Below are 23,585 nucleotides of genomic sequence, written 5' to 3' on the forward strand. Positions count from 1 at the left end.
GGGCTCCAATCCCCTATTATTAAATCCATGTGGTGAAGTAGCTGTGCATAGTATGAAATTCGAACTATGACACCTATCAGAATTGCCAATCCTCCTGGTTAGTTACTCCTAAGAGCACTTGCTTCCTATGTTTCCCACAGACTTAGAATATATGGAAACTACAATTGGGCCATGCATATGTAGCTGAGATTATCAATGTTTTAAAGCTCCAATATTCTTCATTTATTTTCATGGAGATTGAGTTAGTTGAAAAATACCATCGTACCTAAATTCATAGAGAGCCTCTTGGCAAGAATGTTGATACCCAAGAAAGTCTTCAAGCTAGGTGGCTATGGGTTTATGAGAGAATGAGTTTCAAGCAATTTTTTCAAAAAATACCCACTAGATAAAGACACTCAAAGACCCAAATTGAGACAAAATCTACTTTTTGGGTGTGCTCAAACTAAACGCTGATATATCATATAACCTGCAAATTTGGTCCATGATAGCTTCTTCAACACATGACAATATTACACACTTCTCATGGCTAAAAACAAACTAATGTGGAGAATCAACTAATAAACATGTTATCACTAATTGAAATCTAAGGCCAAATTTTACAAAAACAAAATCCCAGCCTGTAGAAAAAAATGAAAAAACCCTAATGGAATTTCTTAGAAAAGGGAAATGACTTAACGTTGCCTGAAAGTTTCACGAGTTCACTGCAAGTAGGAGATGACTATTTCAGGTCATTGCTAATGCCGATGGAGGATCATATTGCTCACTGTTGAATTTTCTGTTGGAATTTCTGCTGTAAAAAAACTTGACTTACATTATTAGTTCCTGCATAAACCTCTCTGGTTAATTGGAAATTGTGATGTTGATGCCGAGAAATAGATTTTATCAACATATTAAGGACAACAGGCTCGTCTAATAACATTAAATGGTATTAATGATATAATTAAATGCTCTAACAATGACATGAGGTCAAAATTCTTAATTTTCGTAATATAAGTATTTTTTTTCATTGCCTTTTTTATTATGAATCAATACAATTTAAAAAAAAATTGTATTTTTCAACTTCTAAAAAGCATTCAAATTAATATAGCTTTTGCAAACATTATCTCCAAATTTTTAAATTTATGTAGATTCCATTAGTTTCCTGCACGAACTAAAAATCCTCTTTGAAATTAATTAAATTACTTGAACAAGCGCATATATTTTAATTAGCAAAGAAGTCAAGCAAAACATTTGTAGAATCTTATTTAGTACCGCTGTGCACATACATCGGAATAATAATAATAATAATAGTAGGAGGGAGAATCCACAATATAAAAAAATAAAACGAAGGACGAAGATAAAACGTGTGAAAGGTAAGCCGTTAATATTGCCGTCAGTTACCGGACTTGGAGCAGCGGCGGAGAGGGAGCAGCGGAGCAATGGGAAAAGAGCAAAATCTGTTTACGAGTAGTGAAAAAAGAACATAGAATACAGATTTCAATTACACCCTTTTCTTTTTCCCTTCACTTCATCTGCCGCCCATCAGTTTTTGGCTCGACGGAAATCTAAGAAATAGTGGTCAGATCTTGACGTGAATTCAGGTCTTGGAGCACATAATAAATTTAAGAAGGCAGATGTTGTGTGGTATGGCCAGATATGTTTGTAGGATGATGCTTTTAATGCAGTTTATATGGTTGGGAACTGCAATGGCAGAGAAGGGGTTTTGCCCAATTCCATCAATTGACGTTGCGATTTTCCAAAATTCATGTGTCTCGTTGGATTTGACTTCGGAGGCTATCAGTGCTGGGTCTTTCCAGTCGAGGGTTAAAGAGGTATGTCGTAATTGTCACGAATGGTAAAGAAAAAATCGATGGTTTCTTTCTGAAAAAGGGGTTTTGCCTTAATAAGTAAACTGTGTTATTTGTTGTAAAAAAGAGAAAGAATCGTGAGTCTAAGAAAAAAACTTCTCGTTTAACGTTAGAAAGAATTAGGGATTTATTGTGAGAGTGCGGTTTGTTTAGCATTTAGAGATTATTGTTGGATTATGTCTTATTGGTCCTAAATGTGTCAGATAAGAGGGTTTTTCAATAAAATGTCTCATTTATCGTAAATTGAAAACAGATTTTACTGATTTTTTGAAAATAATTGTCGTGTTTTGCTGAATAAGAAAGATATGTGTACCTTCTTTTTGATGAGTTAAATAAATGTTAAAAATTTATGCTTATTTTGTGCCTCAGATTAGAATATTTAGGGTTTGGCTTTATGAATCGTGTTTCCGTCAGGTAAATAACAAATTATTGAGGGATCTTCAACTATGTTTTATTAGTACTGAACTAAATAAATAGAATGGAGTGCGTTTGTATGAATTTGCCGATTTTCCTCTTTTTGGTCAACTCGGCTGTTGACTAAAATGTTATCATCTAGAGGCATCTTTTCTGCCGAATTCACCTGGATTCTTCACCTGGACTTGCAACGGGTTTCTTTTCATGGTTGCAATCAGTTTCATTAAAATCGCCTGTTTTCCTCACTCGGGGCCTGCAGTTAACCTCAAGGTTCATCTACAGATATTTGATTTTCTTTTTGTGGGTACCCATTGGCTTAAATGTGAAAATTAAGGGGTATTTGTATTGATAAAGTCACCTGCTACTTGTGCCAGTCTTGTTTTCAGGAATTGACCATTTTAAAGGGACATAATTTGGCTTACATAGCATGACTAAGGGGACATGTCAGGAATTAAAGTGACATACATACCTCCCTTCAAAGACACACTAATGGACCACACCTCTAGTCCGTCGATAGAGGTTATATCTCACTGCCCACCTGTACTCATATAGTGCCAACATTGTGACAATTCTTTAAGTTCAAAGTACAAAATCAGCTGTGAAGGTGCACCAAAAAGCAAAATCTAGGAGAAATGAAGTGGGATCATTCTGTTAGGATTACATAAGTGGTTGGCACTTGGATATGCTGGTTATGTTTTGTGTTCATGACAGGTTTGTCATTTGATGTCAACATATATATGTTTATGTTCATGACAGACAAAGATTCTGTACATTGCAGAGATTGAATTGATCAGCGAAGCTGGGTTTCAACAGGTTAAGCTACGTGAGCTTAGATTCATGTTCATGAATGTGTTCAGATACTACATCTGTGTTCGTGCATGTTTATATGTAGAATTGGATAAGTAACAAATCATTTGGTGAAAGAATGGTAGCAGGCCAGTGTGCAGTAAAACAAGTTGTTGATATTTTGGTTATATCTGATGAGTAAGATGGAATTAAGGTGAGTGAGCTTAGATCATGGTTGAAGACATGTTCGTGAGGCTATGATCGTGTTAGCACATCTTGATGATCACTATGGGAAGGTATTAGAGATCAGGTCCTTGTTGATAAGGAAGCTTAGCAGCTCTAGGAGATCCATGACATTCAGAAAGGGGAGTTTGAAGTTTGATGGAGATAACTATGACAATTGGAAGGACAAAATGAAAACTCACTTGATCTGCATGGGATTGATCACGTGACTATCACAAAGACTCAGAAGGTTGTCAAAGAAGAAAAGGATCTGTCTACTTGCACTAATGAGGACAAGGAAGTCTTTATGTACAACATGTATGCTAGGGAAGCACTGATCTCTGCACTTCTAGAAACATAATTTGTTGAGGTAAACGGTTTACAACTTGCTTATGATATTTGGACAAGGTTAGAAGCACTTTATGATGGAGATCAATATGCAAAGAAGTCCAGGTTATAGATTTAGAAAACTTTTCTACAGAATGCAAGAAGATGAATTAGTTAAGTCATATTCTTCAATAATCACTGAGATTGTTGCAGACATAAAAGGCTAAGGAGGAATTGTAATAGAGGATGAGGTATGTTACAAATCTGAGATCATTAACGCCTGTTTATGACATAAGGGTGATTGCTATAGAAGAAGTCATTCCTATTATGCCAGATTTTATTAGAGAAATTTTGATTGGAAAGTTGGGAACATTTGAATCTAGATTAAAGCCTAATCTACCTAGATTTGAGACTGCTTTTAGAGCTAGCGTGCAAAAGGATAAAAGAAAACTAACCAAAAGTGCAAGTACCAGTGGTGATTTTGCTAGAGAATGGGCTGAAATGCAGGAAGAGGAAAAGAAGATTGATGAAGCTGTGTCATTAATTGTAAAGAGAGAACTTAAAGGTAAGAAGACTTTTGTTTGTTGGTCGTGTAAAGAATTTGGTCATTTTTCATATCAATTTCTTAATAGAGAAAGAAAGGTGAAACCTAGAAAGCCTTACTAGTCAAAAATTCCAAAAGATTGCTTTTATGCTAGTGATGATGAATTTGATTTTAAAGAGATAAACTTCTTAGACAGTGATGATGAAGATGATATAGGATTTGATGCTATTAAGGAAGGAAGTCTTGTTAAAGAAGATAAAGTACTTGTATCACATGTAAAAAAGAAAAAGTTTAATTGGATTATAGATAGTGGATGTTCACATCACATGACTAGTGATAGAGAAAAGTTTGTTGAATTTAGCAGCTTTGATGGTGGAGTAGTTAGAGTTGGTAATAATGCTCCATGTCTTATTAAGGGAAAAAGATTTATTACACTTGATGGTAAAACTAACATTGATGATGCCTATTTTGTTGATGGATTGAAACATAACTTGTTGAGTGTTGGACAATTTGTTGACAAGGGATATCATTTGCAATTCACCGAGAAGACATGTACATCCAAAGATATAAATGGTAAACTGATTGGAACTGGTACAAGAACCAAAGGTAATGTCTTTCAAATGAATCCTACTGAAATAAGTTTTTTGGTTGCTAGAATTGATGATAGTTGGTTGTGGTACAGAAGATTTTGTCATATAAACTTTGATAACATTGTGAAGATAAGTAGTAGTAATGCAGTAAGGGATTTACCAAAGATAATGTAGCCTTCTAACATGGTATGTAAGGAATGTGTGATGGCTAAATAGAAGAAAGTTAATTTCCAAGCAAAATATTCACTACATCAGAGAAGTTGGAGATTGTTCATACATGTTTGTGTGATCCTACATAGGCAAGAGCATTCTATGGTGAAAGGTATTTCATTCTTTTCATTGATGATTTCACAAGAATGATGTGGGTAACCTTTTAAAGAGAAAAATTAGAATCTTTTGACAAGTTTAAGATATTCAAGACTAAAGTGGAGAATGAATTTGAATTTAGAATCAAATGTTTAAGGTTTGATGGAGGAGGAGAATTTACATCAAATCAGTTAAACAAATTTTGTGAAGACAATGAAATCAAAAGACAACTTTCAGCTCCTAAAACAACACAACAAAATGGGATAGCAAAAAGAAGGAACATGTCAGTAATTGAAGCAACAAGAGCGATGGTGCTAGAAGGGAATGTAGCACATATCTACTGGAGAGAAGCAGTTACTACTGTAGTATATAATACAATGAGAGTTCAAATTGGACAAGGCACTGGTAAGACACCTTATGAACTTAAGGTTGGGCATACACCTTCTATGAAATATTTAGAATCTTTGGAAGCAAATGATATATCAAGAGAGAAGATTTCTAGTTTGCACCGGAATGATAAACCTATTGAAGAGATGCCATATATCTAGAAGGTGGAATCACCGGGATGAGCTAATTGGTAGACTTCGGATCGATGTGACAGTCATCCATCTAGATGTTAGCCCTATAATTTATGAGCCCCCTATAATTTTATGGGCATATGTAATATAGATCTGAGAATAGGGGTGGGGAAGACATAAATTTTTTTGATCCTAGAAGTGATGAAGTTATATTTCTTGGTTATTCTTTAAAGAGCAAAGCATTTAGATGTTATAATTAGAGATTGAGAACAACAATTGAAGGTGCAAATGTAAAAGTTGATGAGAAGCTTAAGATTCAGGAAAAAAATACTTGATAATGATTTAGACAAAGAAGCTAGTACAAGTTAGAGACCTAATAATTAGAATGTAGAACAAGAACAATTCTTTGAGATGGATAATGACATACATGTACAGATTGAAGAGCCTAGAGAGGAACCTAGACATGAACCTAGAGAAGAGCAAAGAACACCCAAGTATGTTGCAAGAAACCATCTTGAAGAACAGATAAACGAAAATACAAATATAGGAGTATTGACAAGGAACAAGGTAAGAGAAGAGATATGTTTGATATCACAAGTTGAACTTCAGATGGAGCATGCAAAGATGATATTTAGATAAAAGCTATGAGAGAGGAACTTGGTCAGGTAGAGAAGAACAAGACTTGGGAATTAGTTCCTAGACCTGAAAATGAGAATTTTATTGGTACTAAATGGGTTTTCAGAAACAAGATGAATGAACAAGGTGAAGTGGTAAGGGACGAAGCAAGATTGGTATGCAAAGGACACTCGCAACAAGAAGGAATTAATTTTGAATAAACTTCTACCCCAGTTGCAAGATTGGAAGCAGTAAGAATGCTCTTAGCATATGTATCTAACAAAAACTTCAAGTTATATCAGATGGATGTCAAGTCAGCATTTTTGAATGACGAACTTGAGGAAGAAGTCTACATTGAACAACTTGATGGATTTCCACTCACAGAAGACAGAGACATGGTTTGCAGATTGAAGAAGGTATTATATGGTCTGAAGCAAGCACCTAGAGCATGACATGCAAGGTTAGACAAACTTTTACTGAGCTTTGGATTCAAGGAAGGTAGGAACATGTACGTAAGAACAAATTCAATTGGATTATTGATCATTGTAGTATTTGTTGATGTCATTATTTTTGGAGGATATGATGAGGCTAGTGAGAAATTTAAAGAAGAAATGAAGAACGAATTTGAAATGTCTATGAATGTTGAGATGAAATACTTTTTGGGATTGCAAATAACTCGGAATAAGGATGAAATACTCATATCACAAACTAAGTATCCCAAGTGTTTTTTAACAAATTTGGATTGGAGAATTGTAAGCCAGTTGGAACACCTATGGTTACAGGATGTAATATCAAGTAAAGATGAGTCTCCTAGTACTATGCAATCAAGGTACAAATCAATGATAGGAGGACTGCAATATCTAACTCACACAAGGCTAGACATAACAAATGTAGTTGGAATTGTTGCAAGATTTCAAGCAGACCCTAAATAAATGCATTTAGCAATAGTAAAAAGGATATTCAAATATTGAAAGGAATATCAGATAAACACATTTAGCAATAGTAAAAAGGATATTCCAATATTTGAAAGGAACATCGGATTTTGGGTTATGGTATGACAGGTCTAATGATTTTACTCTGTGTGCATTTACTGATGCTGATTGCAGAGGTAATGTTGATGTTAGGATGAACACAAGTGGTGGTGCATTCTTTCTAAGAAGAAGATGGGTTTCTTGGCTAAGCAAGAAACAAGGTTGCATTGCACAATCTACAACAAAAGCAGAATATGTGGCAGCAACAAACTAATCAGATCGTATGGATGAAGTAATGCTGAAGGATCTAGATATTGAGTTTTTAGAACCTTTGTTATTTACACCCAAAAACAAAACACATTGCTATTAAGTTTCATTTTCTGAGAGAAAAGGTTGCAAAAAAGGAAATCAGATTGGAATATGTCTGCACTAAAGAAGAAGTAGCACATATCTTTACCAAACCATTAGTTAAGGATACATTTGAGTACCTTAGAGGTGTGCTTGGGGCAGTGTCCCAACTTGATTCAGAATAATTGATGCAAGGATTGCAACAATTTAGTACAATTAAAGCACTACTCATTTAGGATTTGATGCTTGATGCTACTTCTATGGGGGAGTGGTCACATTGGGTAGAGTTAATTCAAGAACTCTTGTGTAATGTTTTGGTATAATAGTGTCTATTGGCACTTGATTGGCTAGATCCAGTGCAAGTACAATAATGAGAGCACACCAGATTTTTAGATTGCCATATTGAGACCTTTGTCATTGATGTCAATGGGCGAGAGTAACACATGAAAAGCTCACATATGTATGGAGGAGAGTAACACATATGGGGGAGAGTATGCAATGAAAGGAAAGGAACATATATGCTAGAACATGTATAAGCTGTATATGCTGAAGATATTTAGATTAGTTGATTGACTCATGAGGAGATTGTTCAGTCAGTTGACATTCATGGTTTTTCGTTAGATGTTGCCATCAATGCCAAAGGGGGATATTGTTAGGATTACAAAAGTGGTTGGAACTTGGATATGTTGTTTATGTGTTGTATTAATGATAGGTTTGTCATTGATGTCAACACATATATGCTTATGTTCATGACAAACATAGATTCTATACATCGCAAAGGTTGGACTGATTAGCGAAGTTGGGTTTTAGGAGCTTAAGCTATGTGAGCTTAGATTCATGTTTAGGAATGCATTCAAATACTTTATTTGTGTTCGTATATGTTAATTTGAAGTATTGGATAAGTTACAAACAAGTTAGCAGGGTAGGGTGCAGTAAAACAAGTTACAAACAAGGTACAATTATTTGGCATAGATTGGTAGCAAGTTAGGGTGCAGTAAAACAAGTTGCTGATATTTTGGTAAATCTGATGAGCGAGATGGAATTAAGGTGAGCGAGCTTAGATTGTGGTTGAAGACATGTTCGTGAGGCTATAATCGTGTTAGCTTGTCTTGGTGATCACTCTAGGAAAGGTCGTTGAAGGGTAATGTGTGATATGTTCACTATTAGACCGAACATTAGGAATTATTTTGGAAGTTGTAATTGTATTGTAGCGTGTGGGAGCTTAATGTATTATTTTAATGAGCTTATATGTAATAATTGTAAATTGGGAAAGCCCTTAAAGGCCGACCTAATTAGTTGTTTGGACAATGTATAAAGGAAAGTTGTTTCCTTGGTTTGTAAGAGTGCAGTTGTGATATTATGTGATCGTAGGGTTAGAGGATGCAAATTTGATCAGAGCAAAGCAAAAGATTGAGTTGATGATGATTTGGGCACTTCAAAGGGACTATATTAGCAGTTGAGTTTTAGGCTTGGTCAGTTCACTACTTGGATTTGTTATCTTGAAGTTCTATTTGTATAATAGTTGCTAAAGCAATTTGGACAGTGGGTTAAGTTGTCTTCCTTTATGCTCCTAACAAGGCTAGATCCTTTTGACAAGGGTTCAAAATCTCCTAAAAGGGACTAACGTACTAATTGTGTGGAAATTCGCTCCTAACAGAGTCACATCCTTTCACAAGAAACTTTTATATTAGTACAACATTTTGTGCGTTCCATTCTCACCGAAGCTTTCACTCTGATCAAGGGTTTCCCTAGTCAACAAATGATTGTGTCATTGTGTATGTTTTATCTCTTGACATTGCTCATTGTTTTGGTTATTGAAGTGGATTTAAATTGTATTGTTGGCACGCAACTGATTCACACCCTCCTCTCTCAATGGTGTTGGACATCACTTTCTAACACATTTAACATTTAGGACTAGACATGTTATAACATAAAAAATGACAGAGATTTTCTAAAGATTGAAAATTAGAGGAAGGAGAGAGGCACAAGATCATAGTTATGGAAGAGAGCCATTAGACAACTAGTGTGCCAAACTTCTAAGGCACTTTTGGAAATTATAGAAAGCTCCCAAAAAGACCTTTTAAACCAATGGCAGGTTGTCCCAACATGGGCACCAAACATATTTAGAAGGGAAATCAAAAACTTTCTTCAATCGGAAACAACCAAGCCGTGTAAGAAGGATATCACCTAATTTCCAATCATTCTCAAACTGGAAACAAAAAATACAATAGGAAAAGCTTAGAAAGACAAGGTGCCTCCATTTCCCATTGATTTTCTTTAGAATACAAATATGAATACATGATGGCCCATTCTTACAATTTTGTGTTTTGGAAAAGTTAAAAGTCTTGTTTAAAAAGTTGATCTTGAGAGAGAAAAGGTTATTTGTTGCCAATCATGTTCCATGGTCAAACGTATGGTAACCACAATTGCTCAGCAAAAGTGGAAAAATAGTTTAGAAAAGAATTAAAACTATATTTTATCCTCCTCGACAAGTTAGCAAAAAGTCAAAAGGCCCAAGAATAAATTACCTTCATGTCTATGGAAAAGTTGCTAAAAATGGGACAAAAGCAAATGTTGACGAGCCAAATCTGCTGCCCTTTTTTATTCTTTGGACTTGTAGAAAACAAGTTTCTTTTAATTGAGAAACTATAGATATAAAATGAGCTAGAAGGTTCTACAACTTGTAAACAACAAACTTTCCCATTTTCATACCTTCCACCATAATTAGAGAATCTTCCTCAATTAAGACACATTAGCTTCCCCATAAGGAAATGTGACTTTGCAAAAGGAAAGCTAGGTTCCTTTGAGTGCCAATTTTACTTCATACATTTGGATACCTCCAACTAGTTAAACTAGTGAAGATACTTAGTTGTAGATGAATAAAAGAAAGTTCTTGAATACAAAAAAAGGATAGGGTAGATGACAACGAGTTCTTGGCTGAAGTTTGAGTGTATCAGCTGTGGACAACACCATTGTGTAGACGTCTATGTGACACATAGTCTTGCATGGACTGTGACAAAAAATACTCAAAAAGTGGCAAAGACCCAATTGTGTGCCTAAAGTAACAAATGCAACAATAAAATAAACAACATAGATAAATGGAAATATAAGAAATGGACATAAGAAAACCTCCATTTTTTCAAGTGCTTCCAATAAACTTGCACACGCAAAAAATAATAAATAGTTGGGGCTGTTGTTTTTCTTGCTTTAGTCGAGTCCTTGTTTTGGTGTTTCCACCTCCATAGCAGCTAGGGAGACAAATAGATCAAAAGACTAATACACAACTAATTGATTTGTTAGATATGGGACATGATAAATCCTAGAATGTTTAAAGTCTCAAGAAATATATTATTATAAAGACTTGAGGAAGCCCAAATAGTTATAAAGACTTATGAGAGCTTAGAAAATCTTTAGAGAGAGAGAGAGAGAGAGCCAGGATATTTTAATAGAAAATAGCAAAGAGAACCGAAAGAACTTCCAACAAGGATTTGTGGAGTGAAAGGATGGATTTGAAAGGATAAAATAGGAAGGAAAGGCGATTTGTCAAGTTGTCACAAGTTGTCCTAACTGGGACCCCACTGACATGGGCAGGTGATAAGTAGCAAACCGCTAAGAAATGATCTTTGAATGTTTAAATAATGCACACTAGTGCAATGCGTGGTCGTGTGCTGACATGGGCAAGTGACAAGTAGCAAACTGCTAAGAAATGATCTTTGAATCTTTAAATAATGCATGCTAGTGCAATGTGTGGCCGTGTGTGAGGTTCTAGTGTTTAGACGATTCATGTTAACAAACGACAAGATATGAGAGAAATATGCAAGAAATGCAAAAATGGCACAAAAAGGTAGATAGTGAAAATGACCTTGAGCACCATGAGATGGTAAGAGGTTGTTGCAAGAGCTGAAATAAACCTACACAAATACTAGGGAAAGGTACTTTAAAGTGGATACATTTTGCCCCTACTTGTGTGGGCTTATGAATGTCTTTGCATATGCACTTTATGGAAAGCTACAAACAATAAATAATCTTATGATGCTGATTGGATACTGTAGAGGAAGAAGACAACTCTTTGAACTGAGGAAGCACTCCCCACATGTGAAGACCTATAAGTAAATGCATTAGATAAAAAAATTTGCACAAGACAACCAAGTTATGTTGTGAAAGCCACAAAACTATAGGGGTTAGAACATGGTAATCATATAGAAAAGAACATGCATATCACATATACAAAATAGAATAACACATAACAAATAAACCATAACTTTTGAGTTAGCAAAGCGAAAGAGACCTTGATGCATAAATTTGTCTTTGTATTATGCGTAATCCCTAGAACACATCATAATTCTTAAATGTAGAGAAGAATGTGTACTAATTTCTTCAAGGAAGAGTGCTTACATAAGACAAGGAAGAAATCAATGTTGAAAAGATTGCATGACTTAGGTACTACCTTTCTTTGTTGCTAGGGGTCTTGCAAATGATTTTGTCAAAAAAACAAACAATTGTCTAGCAAGCCATGTTTTGCTAGGTAATCAAAGATTAGTCGAACCGACCCAACTATAGCGAAAAACCACCATTGAATAAGATGCTTAGTGGAATTGACCTTACTATAAAAGAGGGCCATTATTGTAGAAATAAAGACCCAAATGTGAATAGACACTAGGTAGGACAAAACCTGTCATAGAGGAAACCAACTACAAACATGAGATAGGACTAACCTTGCCATTGAGGAAATCTACTACAGGATGATATATTTTGATGAGTGTCGTAGATGACAAAAATAAACACTTAGCACAATGGTTGACAAATAGATAATCACCATGGTGGGCAACAAATGGTGAATAATGTTTTTGGAACATTAAGATGGATAGGGTTGACTTTACCTTCTCTAGTGAAGGATTTTGTAAAATCTAAGAAATACCAATCATCATTGATAAATGCCTTTGACTAAAAAACAGGATTTCAAGAATTAGCTTAAAAGAAGCATTAACTTAGGAATATGATCAGTGAAATCATCCTTGAAAGAAGTATTTGAGGTTGATGATAAATTACGAGGAGATATAGAAGGAATAAGATTTATAAAAGTATGAGGAATTAGAGGCTAACTAGTTGTAGCCACCTGGCACAAGTGCAGCATTAGGGCCAGCCTTGATTGTACCTATATTATTATTGTGGACAAATTTAGTAGACCAATGTAGGGTAAACAAGATTGTACCCATCGTGTGTAGCCGTTGTCTAATTAAGAAGAAGGTTATATATCAAAGGTCCTAGCATTATGTGCACTCGGGTGAAAATAGTAATGGGTCCAAGCTTTGCAAGTATCATTATTCTTTGTGGAGTTTGACTTAGGTGACTGCCATAATTAAACCCACAAATGGATAGATATGAAGCTGCAAGTGAACTTGGATTGATTTAAATATTAGGTGATCAATAATACAAAAATTGAGTGCCAAAACAATATCAATGAGAGTTCATCTAATACAGATGTTTTTAAGATAGATTAAATCATGAGTAGACTTGCTTTATTCTGCGCTCCATGAGGAAGAAGTTCTTGCTATTAGAATGAATTATTTAAAGTATCAGAGCACATACAACCCATCAAAGCATTCAAATCACTCAATCTAGTAGAATATATCACAAGGATCTTATGTAGAGATTTGTGAAACACACTATGTTAAAGGGGAAGCTTGACGAAGATCCAGAGTGAGATCTTTGCAAGATTAACACAGAGTTGTTGAATAAGATCATACTTTGCTTGTGATTGAGAAGGGAGATCAAAACTAGTTTGAAGAAGAATAGGTTTACAGTTTACCAAAATGTAATGGAGGAAATGTAACTATGAAAGGAATTTTTTTTTTTGAGAGCAAATTTTGCTTCATACTTTTAGATATCTATCTCCAACTAGTTAGACTAGTGAAGATATATAAGTACAAATGTATAAAATAAAGGTCTTGAATATAGAAATGAAAAGTGCAAATGATAATGCCTTTGGCCAAAACTTGTGTCTTGGCCAAGGATAATTGTGTGCTGCATTGAAATCTCATACGAACAACAACAAAAAAACCCCAAAAGTAGTGAAGATCAACGTTGTTCTTTGACTAACTTGCAAAACCAATAGAATAAACAATGTGACAAATGATAGATAATAAAGACAAATAAAAACTAAATTATTAGACATAAGGAAACCTTTACACGGTCAAATTCTTCTAATAAATCCACAGACAAAAAGAGGAAAAATGCTTGGGTTGTTCGAGGACTTGCCTTAGTGAAGTCATACCTAGAAAGATAGATAGATTAAAAGACTGAGACATGATTTAATAGACAAGGGATGTGATAAATCCTAGAATGCTCCAAGATGCAAGAGAGATATTACTAGAAATGATTGATGAAGTTTAGAGTTAGATAGTTACAAAGACTATTGTGAGAGCTTCAAAGAGAGAGAGAGAGAATAATAGGCCAAGAAGTGTCATCAAGCCATTGCAAAATATCTGAAGCGGATTCCACTGATTTGGGCAGTTGACAAATGGTGAGACATTTGCTAAAAACTTTCAAATATTGAAATTTATCATGTGATGCTAGCATTGTGTGAGGCGCTAGTGTTCAAACAAAATCATGCAAAAAAAACTGAAGGGAAACATGTGGAAAATAGGCATAAGAATGTTGCTATTGAAAAAGTCCTTTGAGATAGGAAAAGTTTGATGCAAGGGCTGAAATGAACCTACACCAATACTAGGGGAATGGACATTAAAGTGAATACAAAAGTATAGGTCAAATCACAAAGATGCAATTTTCAACTCTACACCAAGATCAATACTTCCTTTTTTGGACACTATCAAGTTAGTGAGTATAGTTTTAGATCCAAATTTAATGATTTCTCCCTCATTTAAAAAATAATAGCTTTTGTTGCATGCATTACAGGGACTGCTAATAATAATTCTAGAAACTTTTATAAAGAGGAAGGATACTTTTTAGATTGGGATGCAGAAATGTGGGAAAATTGGTTTAACCTTATCAACCTTCCATTCATGTATTCCAAAGCCAACAAAATCAAGAGGAATAATTGTAAATGGGAGCCTCCTCCGAAAGGTTTGAAAAAGCTAAATTCTGACAGGGCTTCTAGGGGTAATCTAGGCTCAACAGGTTTAGGATGTATTATTTATTCAAATAATGGTGTATTCCTAACTAAACATGCCACCTTTACGAATAATGTCAAATAACTTAGTAGAATTAGAGGTCTTAATAGAAGGATTAATCTTAAGTCGAGAAATAGGAATTGTACATTAGTTATTGAAGAGGAATTATAATCTTAATTCCAAACTTGAATATGCCTTAGCCATAATTGACAATTTTTAGAAGTTATTATAAAACATATATATAGCTAAGGCAATAGAGAAGCAGATGACCTAGGTAATAAAACAGTAGACAGAGAAGTCATTTTTGTAAGAGAAATTAATACGTTAAGGATAAATTAGTTTCTTTTCTAATGGTATTTACAGAAAGAATTTGGTTTAGAACCTTTATTAGTGTAATTTTAACAAAATAAATCAAGGAATACAAAGTTTTGGTTACTTAGGCAAGAGTCCACAACATAACAGTAAATTGTAAGCCTCTTATTTGGGAGGTCTTGTGTTTGAATCTACATGAGCTTAATAAATAATAATAAAATCACTAGACATAATAATTAATCTTGGCTTTGGCCTCTAACCGATTAAAAAAAAATAGCTTTTGTCCCTAAGATCTTTAATTTTTTTGTCGAAACCATCAAAATTAGAATTTTCCCATCACAAATCAGGGCTTAACCTTTTTTTCATGCTTTTTCTTCATTTTCACTTTAGGTTTAGTCTAAAAAATAAGCATTCTCAATGTCAAATTTCTTATAAAATGAAATTGCTAACATTTCTTTCTTTGTTTCCAAACATGATTTTCTTGTGAACCATAAAAACCTTCCATTCTTGGTTTGTAGATATTCTCTTATTTTCAAACGCTATGTTTTTTTCCAATTAGGTCTTCTAACAAATAATTCTCTTGGGGCAAGATCCAATAAATCCTTAATAATCTCTAACATAAAAGCATATTCCAAGCTTCCATGTACTTAAAAGAATAGAACTAAAGACTTGAAGAGAGTTGAAATGTGGAATGTATATGCCACCAAACTCTTTGGCAAAGTGGATGTGTAGAAGGTGATTCACCTCTTTTCTTGGCAATGTGGATATTTAGAAGTAAGTGGTTGTTCTTTGTGTATTATAGAAACAAAGAAATCATATATTGGAATCTATAAAACCCCTTTTGTTTATTCTTAAAATATTTTTTGTGGGATTCTATTAAGGTCAACACCCATGCTTGAATTGAAAGATGATACATTTAATGAGGAGGAAAGTTAGGGGAAGAGAGCCCTCCACCAAACCACCAAGTTATATCACCAAAGCATTGAGCGCTAGGAACAAGAAAACCATACAAAAAAGGGCCTCACAAAGAACGAGAAGCTTGCCGACAAGAAGCACCAAAAACAACCTATATTGAGGCATGAAAGCTAATACCATGACTTCGGGGTAACTCCTCATTTTATTAACACTACTAATAGCAGCTAGGAGAAGCTCTAGTCCTGAACATTGTAACATTCCATATATTGTTGTCTTTATTTGATCAATTGAATAACTAGCTATGAGGACTTGACCCCATAGATGACATCTTGACTATTGGTTGTGGAGAATGCCTTCATTAAGTTGTGGGAGTTTGTAGTCATTGTGACTTTAGGGGTGCAATTCGAGTGTGTATCAAGCTTCTTTTCATCAAGTTCATGCATCTCCATTGAAAAATCTACAAATACCAAGGCTAGTAGTTTACCACAATGTCATTAAATCTCTAGTTTCTATCACAAGGAATGGTTTGAGTCTTTAGATGAACTGCAAAAGTTGCTTTTATGAACACTCTGCTATGTAGCTTCCTTAACTTGTTGATACCTTTTGCATTTGACACACACCACACTTGCAATAACATATTCAAGCAGGTGCAATTGAAATAAGATTTTAAATGTTTGTCTAAAATGGCTCGATGGAGGAGGAAGCCTTTTCCAACTATAATTGACCAAGAATGGAGCACAATGCAAACAAAAGTAGATACCACCCACAACAGCCAAAAACTCCAAGTTCAAACAAAGAGCAAATCAAAAGCGTCACATAACTATTGAAACAAAGGCAACATGAGGCAAGAATTTAGTGTTGTTCCACCATTAGATTCTTATGGATATTTCACATGCTATGTTAATCTTGAATAATTGTTGTTTGTTCTACTTAGTTATTTGCCTTGATCCCTAAGAGGAAAGAGCCACTTGTCATAAAATTCTCAAAATTATGTCGGCTAATCCCATTGCCTTGCTTTGCTTAGATTGCCCCCTTGCAACTCCATCAAAGTTGAGCTTCAACAAGCCAGGAGGGTGGACCATCTAGTTGTTGGGATTGAGGAACATTGGGGGTGGGTGAGGTGAATTAGTTTTCTGACTTTTTCAAACACATAAGCTGATTGCATAACCATGAGATAATAGCAATGATTAATAAACTGCCAATCTACAAATTAAACATAAAAAAACTCATAACGCCATGATTGTATCGTGGAAAATTGGTTAAGGGAAAGACCACGATGGGGATGATACCCTCAAATATTACTTTGCAAAAGTAATTGACCTTGTTAAAGGTTTGAGTACAAAAGGGGTGAATGCATAAGCGTTCAAGCTTACAACTTAGAGCACATTGTTCAATTTCAAAAAGTTGGACTATAATCCAATTGATTACATAATAGGGCTACAACCCCAAATAGACAACAATCCAAAATTGAATTGGATGATAGCATCACCTTATGCTTGAACAATTCCCTGTAGGTGCAATTGTATCATTTTGTTCACATAATTCTGCCTTTTCGCACATTCAACATATCAACAATGTATCATCAAGTTTGTACAATGCATCTCATCTCCACATGTCAAACAACTCAAAAATTCTATCCTGTATACTTGATCATAAGCCCAAAATATTTTGTTAGTTGACTCCAACAGGTAATGTGTAAGGTGTGGATCATGCAATGGTTAAATCTCCATGCTAACCTCTCCTAAAGATAAATATGATAGTATATTGTCGGCTCCATCAATACAGTTTTTGAACCGAATGGATCATCTATCTGATAATTTGTTTAACTCATGCTAAGATAAATCTTTGTCTACTTGATACTCAAGAGTATCAAAACTCCATCATACTACATCACCAAAATCCTATGCTCATTGACTAATGATCTCCATACCTTATAGAATCATATCCTATTTGCATAAGTCATAACTCTTGAAACATCTCATACTGATCCAAAGTATCTGCCCGTAGATTGTCTTGTTCATACATATTTAGAAATATTTCTATGTATACAATCAGTGACTCAAAAACATTATAGATAGCTAAGAGAATGATATGTAGTTGCCATCAATGACAACATACTAAGTGTCTAATCAGTGTCTCTTGCTAACACTAGCACTTTTTATGATTATTCCATTTATCTCTTAACCTCTTTTGTTAAATTGCTGCCAAATTAGAGTCTTATTTCTAGCAACCAAGTAGAGGAAACTTTGGTTGTAACCCAAGGTTTTGAATGACAAATCCCTTCCAAAGATTCTAATATGGGGGTTCCTTAAAAGTCTTCAAAAATTTGGGGTAACCTCCTTTCATCATATAGGCCTCACTTCCTTTCCTATCCCAAACTAGAATATATCATTCCTTTCTACAAGTTGTTCTTAAACTTTGTAGCAAAGTGTTAAGGTTGTATTTAAATTTGCTCTTTTTTCCCCAAAATCTAGAAATAAAACTTCCTTTTTAAAATCTATTAGTTGTTTGCCTCAATGCCCCAAAAGTTGATGTATTGATCTATGAAGCCTTATATATCCCAACCTAACAAAGAGGGTAGAATTTGGGGGGTGGGTGGTGGTGTTGTGTATGCTATATACTATATATTATATATATAGTACTTGAAATGCTAGTTAAGAAAATATTTATAAAATTATAAGAAATGAAATAGTAAATACTAAACAACTAACTTGCAAATGCCAAATACTAAACACTGAACAATGGAATATTGAATTAGAAATTAGAAATTCTAGTACTAAAATTATAAAATTTGTCGAAATGGTTAGCGAAAGATTTGTATTATATCAATAGTATATGTATCATAAAGATGATTACAACAAGTAACATGAAAAATGATATCATAACAAGTACGAAATGCCAAAATGTTAGTGAAGGGAGGCACTCGACCTCCAATTATATTACATATATAATATCCATTGATTCAATCCCTTCAAGCTCACATGAACAGAGCATTTAAAGTGAGAGAGCTAGACCACACCCACCCTCCAATTTAGTTTGTGGGAGGAACCCCTCAAATCTCTTATTTGAGGGGGGGCGTCGATTCCCTACAAGGGATGGGTGGGTGGGGGCTTTAATCATCCCTTTAGGCGAGCTCCTCATCACTAGAATTGTTGGACTCCTCGTGGTCAAGATTTGCGCAATGAACACTAATCACCTTGCATTTGAAGGCGTTGCATACTCATCCTCATCAATTTGTGCTGGCTCTACATCCCATTGCGCTCTTGGGATCTTCTTGTACTCGTAATGAATCACAAGGCACTATGTATAGCCACTAGCATCTCTTCTCTACTCTTCTCTCCTAGAGGTAAGTTTCTTCCATTTGAAAGAGTGGATGAAGCTATATGTAGACCAGTTCCTCTTTGTAGTTAAAGAACTAGAAGCCTAAGATAGTAGATGAATGACTAGTGTGGTAATCTTTGTTCTTTGTACTCTATAACATTTCCACCACAAACTTGCATCCTCCTATGCCATAGTTGTTATATTCATCTTTTCGCTTCTGAACAATCCTTAAGAGTGGCAAATTTCGTCCACTCAATGCGAACTTGCCTATCAATAGGACCATCAAACATCCTATCAATGCACCTAAATAATCCTACCTTCACCTCATCATACTCAAGTAGCAGGCCTAGACATGGACCACTTCAAATTCAATGCACAAGCAACCTTGTGTAAGAGAGTGTTCAACTTGTCCCATCTACGATGAATGAGTGACCAAATGTGTTCATTGTGAGATGCTAAAGTGGGGTCCTCTTACACAAGCCTCATTTGGTCAAGCATAGAATCAATGCACCTATGCACCTTTCCAAGATTAGGTGCATCCCCATCACCATATCTAATTGCTTGGAAAACCAAAGTAATGATAGAGACAATGCATTTTGCGTAACTCTAAAATTGTTCGCTCTTGACGATCGTCTTCACCCTCTTCCCCTGCTTTATCCTAATCTCAACCCACTGATTCTAGTTATTTGTCATAACCATGAGTTGCATTGCTTCTTGCAACTCAAGCATTCTGTCTTAGAGAATGTAATATGATGCATATCTAGTCTCAATTGGTTTCAAGAACTCCTTTGTAAAGGTTATGAAGAGTGTTGTGAAGTGCGGTGGTTGCATATAAACATCTACAGGTCTCTCGCATTGCTGACCACTCCTCTAGCCCAATCATTCTTCTCCATGTCCTTGAGTGCATTGTTCATGACATGCACACAACATGGAGTCTATGAAATGTTTGTATGCTGCCTCAACAAGCTTCCCTGCAACTTTGCATACATGTGCTGCATCTATCACTATTTGGACCACATTTTGTGGCCCAATCTTTTCAATAATCTCCCTAAGGACCTCAAATAAAAAATTGGCATCTTTGCAATGCCTTGAACAATCCACTACCTTGAAAAAGTATGGGCTCTTTGAAAATGTAGCCATGATGTTGATGAGTGTACGATGACTAATGTCTATTAACCCATCCATAACTATGTTTTATGGACGCAAGGCAGGAGGTCCCAAACCACTCCCAAGCTACCCTTGCTAGAGTTACACAGGGAAGCCAACACAATATAGGAGAAACCACAAGAAATTATTTAGAATTCAATGCAGGTATGATGAGACAATTTTCATTCAACATGGCAAACATAAGGCCTACCTGGTTGCAGCCATATACGCTCAAATTACAATCCCCGAGCTTAGAAGCTTGGGCCTCGAGAGCCAAATTCTTTTATTTTCCTTCTATCTAACTTCATTCTACTTTTTTCGAATCATAGATCTTTAATTATATAGCTTGCAAGACCATAACTTGGCTTGTTAAGCAATTTATTTCAAAATATAGGTCCTGCCCCAAAGGAGAAATCAACAACCTTACAACTAAGCAAAGAAACATCCACGGGGACAAAGATAGGTCCACACACATGGTCCAAGAAGCAAACGCCAAGGCTGTGAAAAGCCTTGATACCACATACAACCTCGCCAAAGCCAAACCCGCATGTTACTTTAGCTGCCAGGAAACCAGCACACCTTGAACAAAGAGAAGGATAACTTCTGCAAATGAAAGAATTAGGTTTTGTGAACATAGGAACAATATCCATAATAGGTCCACATTAAGGAGCCTATTGTGCGAAAAGAGAAAATATGAACAATAAAGGCCATTCCTCGAACAACAGACATGAACAATAAACATGAAATCATTTTTGGTTGATGCAAGATTGCCAAAGTACCCAAGATGCTCTTGCATCAGACACTTGGGGTAAGTAAGGACTGACGTCCACATCAAGAAGTCCTGATAGTTTGAGAAGCATCATAAAGATCCAACTCAACTTGAGATATCCAAGAATTGTCTTCAACAAGCTTATTTTGCCACTGAACCAACTATTCTTTATAATCTTTTTCTCTGATGCTTTTATTGACTCTGGTATCGAAAATTCTATCAATTCCCTCTGTTTTCTTCTTAGAATAATCTGAGTTTTTAGATGTCTCTTCATTAGATTCATAATACTCAAAGATGTCTGAAATATTGAAAACAAGTTAAATTTTCATATCCTCACGCAATTCAACATCAAAAGCATTACCAGTATTATGTTTCGTCTAGTTTTCACAAGGTCCAAACTCCTTCATCTTTAGTTTATTATATGCCCCAACTAGAAATCTGTTTGTCTTTAGGTGTACCATTACCTCATCTCCAACTTCAAAAGTTTTGTATTCTTTTCTCATTTGCTCTATCTTTATACCCTTGATTAGTGTCATTCAAGTAACTGTTTACTTCTTCATGCAAATTTTTCATAAAGTCCACAAATTCTTCTGCTTCAACACTATTCTTTACCTTAGTATCTAATTTCCTCAACTCCATAGTTCCTCTAGGACTCATGCTATTCACAATCTCAAAAGGAGTCTTTATAGTACTTCTGTTCACTGAATTGTTATATGAAAACTCTGCTTGTGCCGAAAATCCCAATTAGAAGGTTTATCTCCAATCTAGCATCTAAACAAGTTACCCAAACTTCTATTTACAACTCCAATTTGTCCATCAGTTTGTGGATGAAATGTAGAATTAAATTTAAGCTCACTTTTCAACTTCTCTCAAAGTGTTCTCCAAAAATAGCTAGTAAACTTAGTATCTCTGTCCAAAACAATAGTCTTAGGCAATTTATGTAGTCTCACAATATCTCTGAAAAATAAATCTACTATGTGTACTGCATCCGATATCTTCTTGCAAGGTATGAATTGTGCTATTTTTAGAAAATTTGTCAACCATTACAAAGTTAGAATCATTAACTCTCTGAGTTATAGTTAATCCTGTTGATGCGAGTTTTGTATCACTTACATAACATATTAGGATTTGACTATTCGATATGGGATATCAAACATGCAATTGCTCTCTTGAAAAGTTATTGCTCATGAGACATGAGTATAACTCCAATGTTCCTTACACTGTTGGATACTCGCTCAGTTTTATCGATGTGATTTGCTGGTAATCACGTAGGCGGCTTTACGCTATTCATTCAAGGATGACTTGGACTTTGGTGGAACGGAGGTGATGGTGACTTGGTTTGTGAAATATGTGGATGGCAGATAATGTTGATGGTAGTGATGGTGGTGGAAGGTGAGTGGATGCGTCCTGATACTTGATCTACTCTAACTTTCTCCTCTCTAAACTTCAACTACCCAGCTACTCACTATTCTACTCCTACTCCTATGAATGGAAGGTTAGCAAATGGACGGGGATCGAACCTAATGAGAGCTGACCAGCGGCCTCACTTCCACAAGTGCAATGATTCAAAGGAATAATAAACTAGTTTACCACACAAAGCTTCCCAACCAGCCGCTAGGATGCTAGTGGTCTAGTATTGATCCCTATCAAACATTTACCAATGCTACCATACAACTATTCATCTACTTCACTTCACTTAAACAACTTCAAATGCAACCAACTTTAACAACTTGAAAGAAAATCTAAGTGGAAGTAGAAAACATGCAATAACACCCAATGTTCTTGATCAACGTGCCAATCGCAACAATGAAAAAGAGAGCAATTTTGGTATTATTTTCGCAACAATGAAAAAGAGAGCAATTTTGGTATTATTTTCACAAAAATTTCTCCAACACTTTACAAATGAGAGCAAATGGCCTTTTATAGGGGCCAGAAATACAACGGACGGTGGAGATCAAAACAAGATCAACGATCTAGATTGGATCCTCAAAACCCTAATTAGGGTTGCCACCCCACCGACCGATGAGAAGCTGCCACCTCATCAATGGACCAATGAAAAAAGTGCAAAAAGTGGCAACCAATGAGAAGGCACCAAAATGGTGGCCAATCAGAAATAGACACTTGTCCTATTCTAGAAGAAAGGGAAATTGCCACTTGGGCTTACATCAAATGATCTTCTAATATAAATCTTCCCTTTTCTTTCATTTTCTTAGCTAAGGCAATGAACTTAGCTAGCCTTTCATTAACTTCTCCCATAGGAGGACAGGGTGTGTGCTTTGCCCTGAGTTCCGCTGATTTCGCCATGCCACTTGCTGCTTGTAGTATCTTTTCGTGATCCTTCTCATATTCTTTCTCAAATCCAATAAAAGCATTGAGAGAGGAAAGGGTGCCCAAATGCTTTTTTCTTGATAGCAACTTTTCCCAACTCATCCAACTTCGATCCAAAATCTGTCTTGCTAACATCTTCTTTCCCAAGGGGGATTGTCGTTCCTTCAGTCTGTCCC

At 35.4% G+C, this 23,585-nt stretch overlaps 1 protein-coding gene across 2 annotated transcripts in view; it reads left to right on the forward strand.

The window, feature by feature from the left end:
• The first annotated feature begins 1,223 nt into the window (after positions 1-1,223).
• Positions 1,224-23,585, forward strand: part of LOC149573205 (5'-adenylylsulfate reductase-like 3) — a 58,038-nt gene continuing 35,676 nt past the window's right edge. Inside the window, exon 1 of one of the 2 annotated variants that reach the window (XM_089814387.1) lies at positions 1,224-1,811. In XM_089814387.1, coding sequence (XP_089670513.1) covers positions 1,614-1,811 — 198 coding nt within the window. In that variant the 5' untranslated portion in view covers positions 1,224-1,613. The remainder of the gene's footprint in view (positions 1,812-23,585) is intronic. The other variant, XM_089814386.1, reaches the window with a different exon arrangement.

The sequence above is a fragment of the Cupressus sempervirens genome, chromosome 2 (assembly GCF_028749045.1).
Source record: "Cupressus sempervirens isolate cs-2001-9-10 chromosome 2, ASM2874904v1, whole genome shotgun sequence".
In the NCBI taxonomy this organism is placed as follows: Eukaryota; Viridiplantae; Streptophyta; class Pinopsida; order Cupressales; family Cupressaceae; genus Cupressus; species Cupressus sempervirens.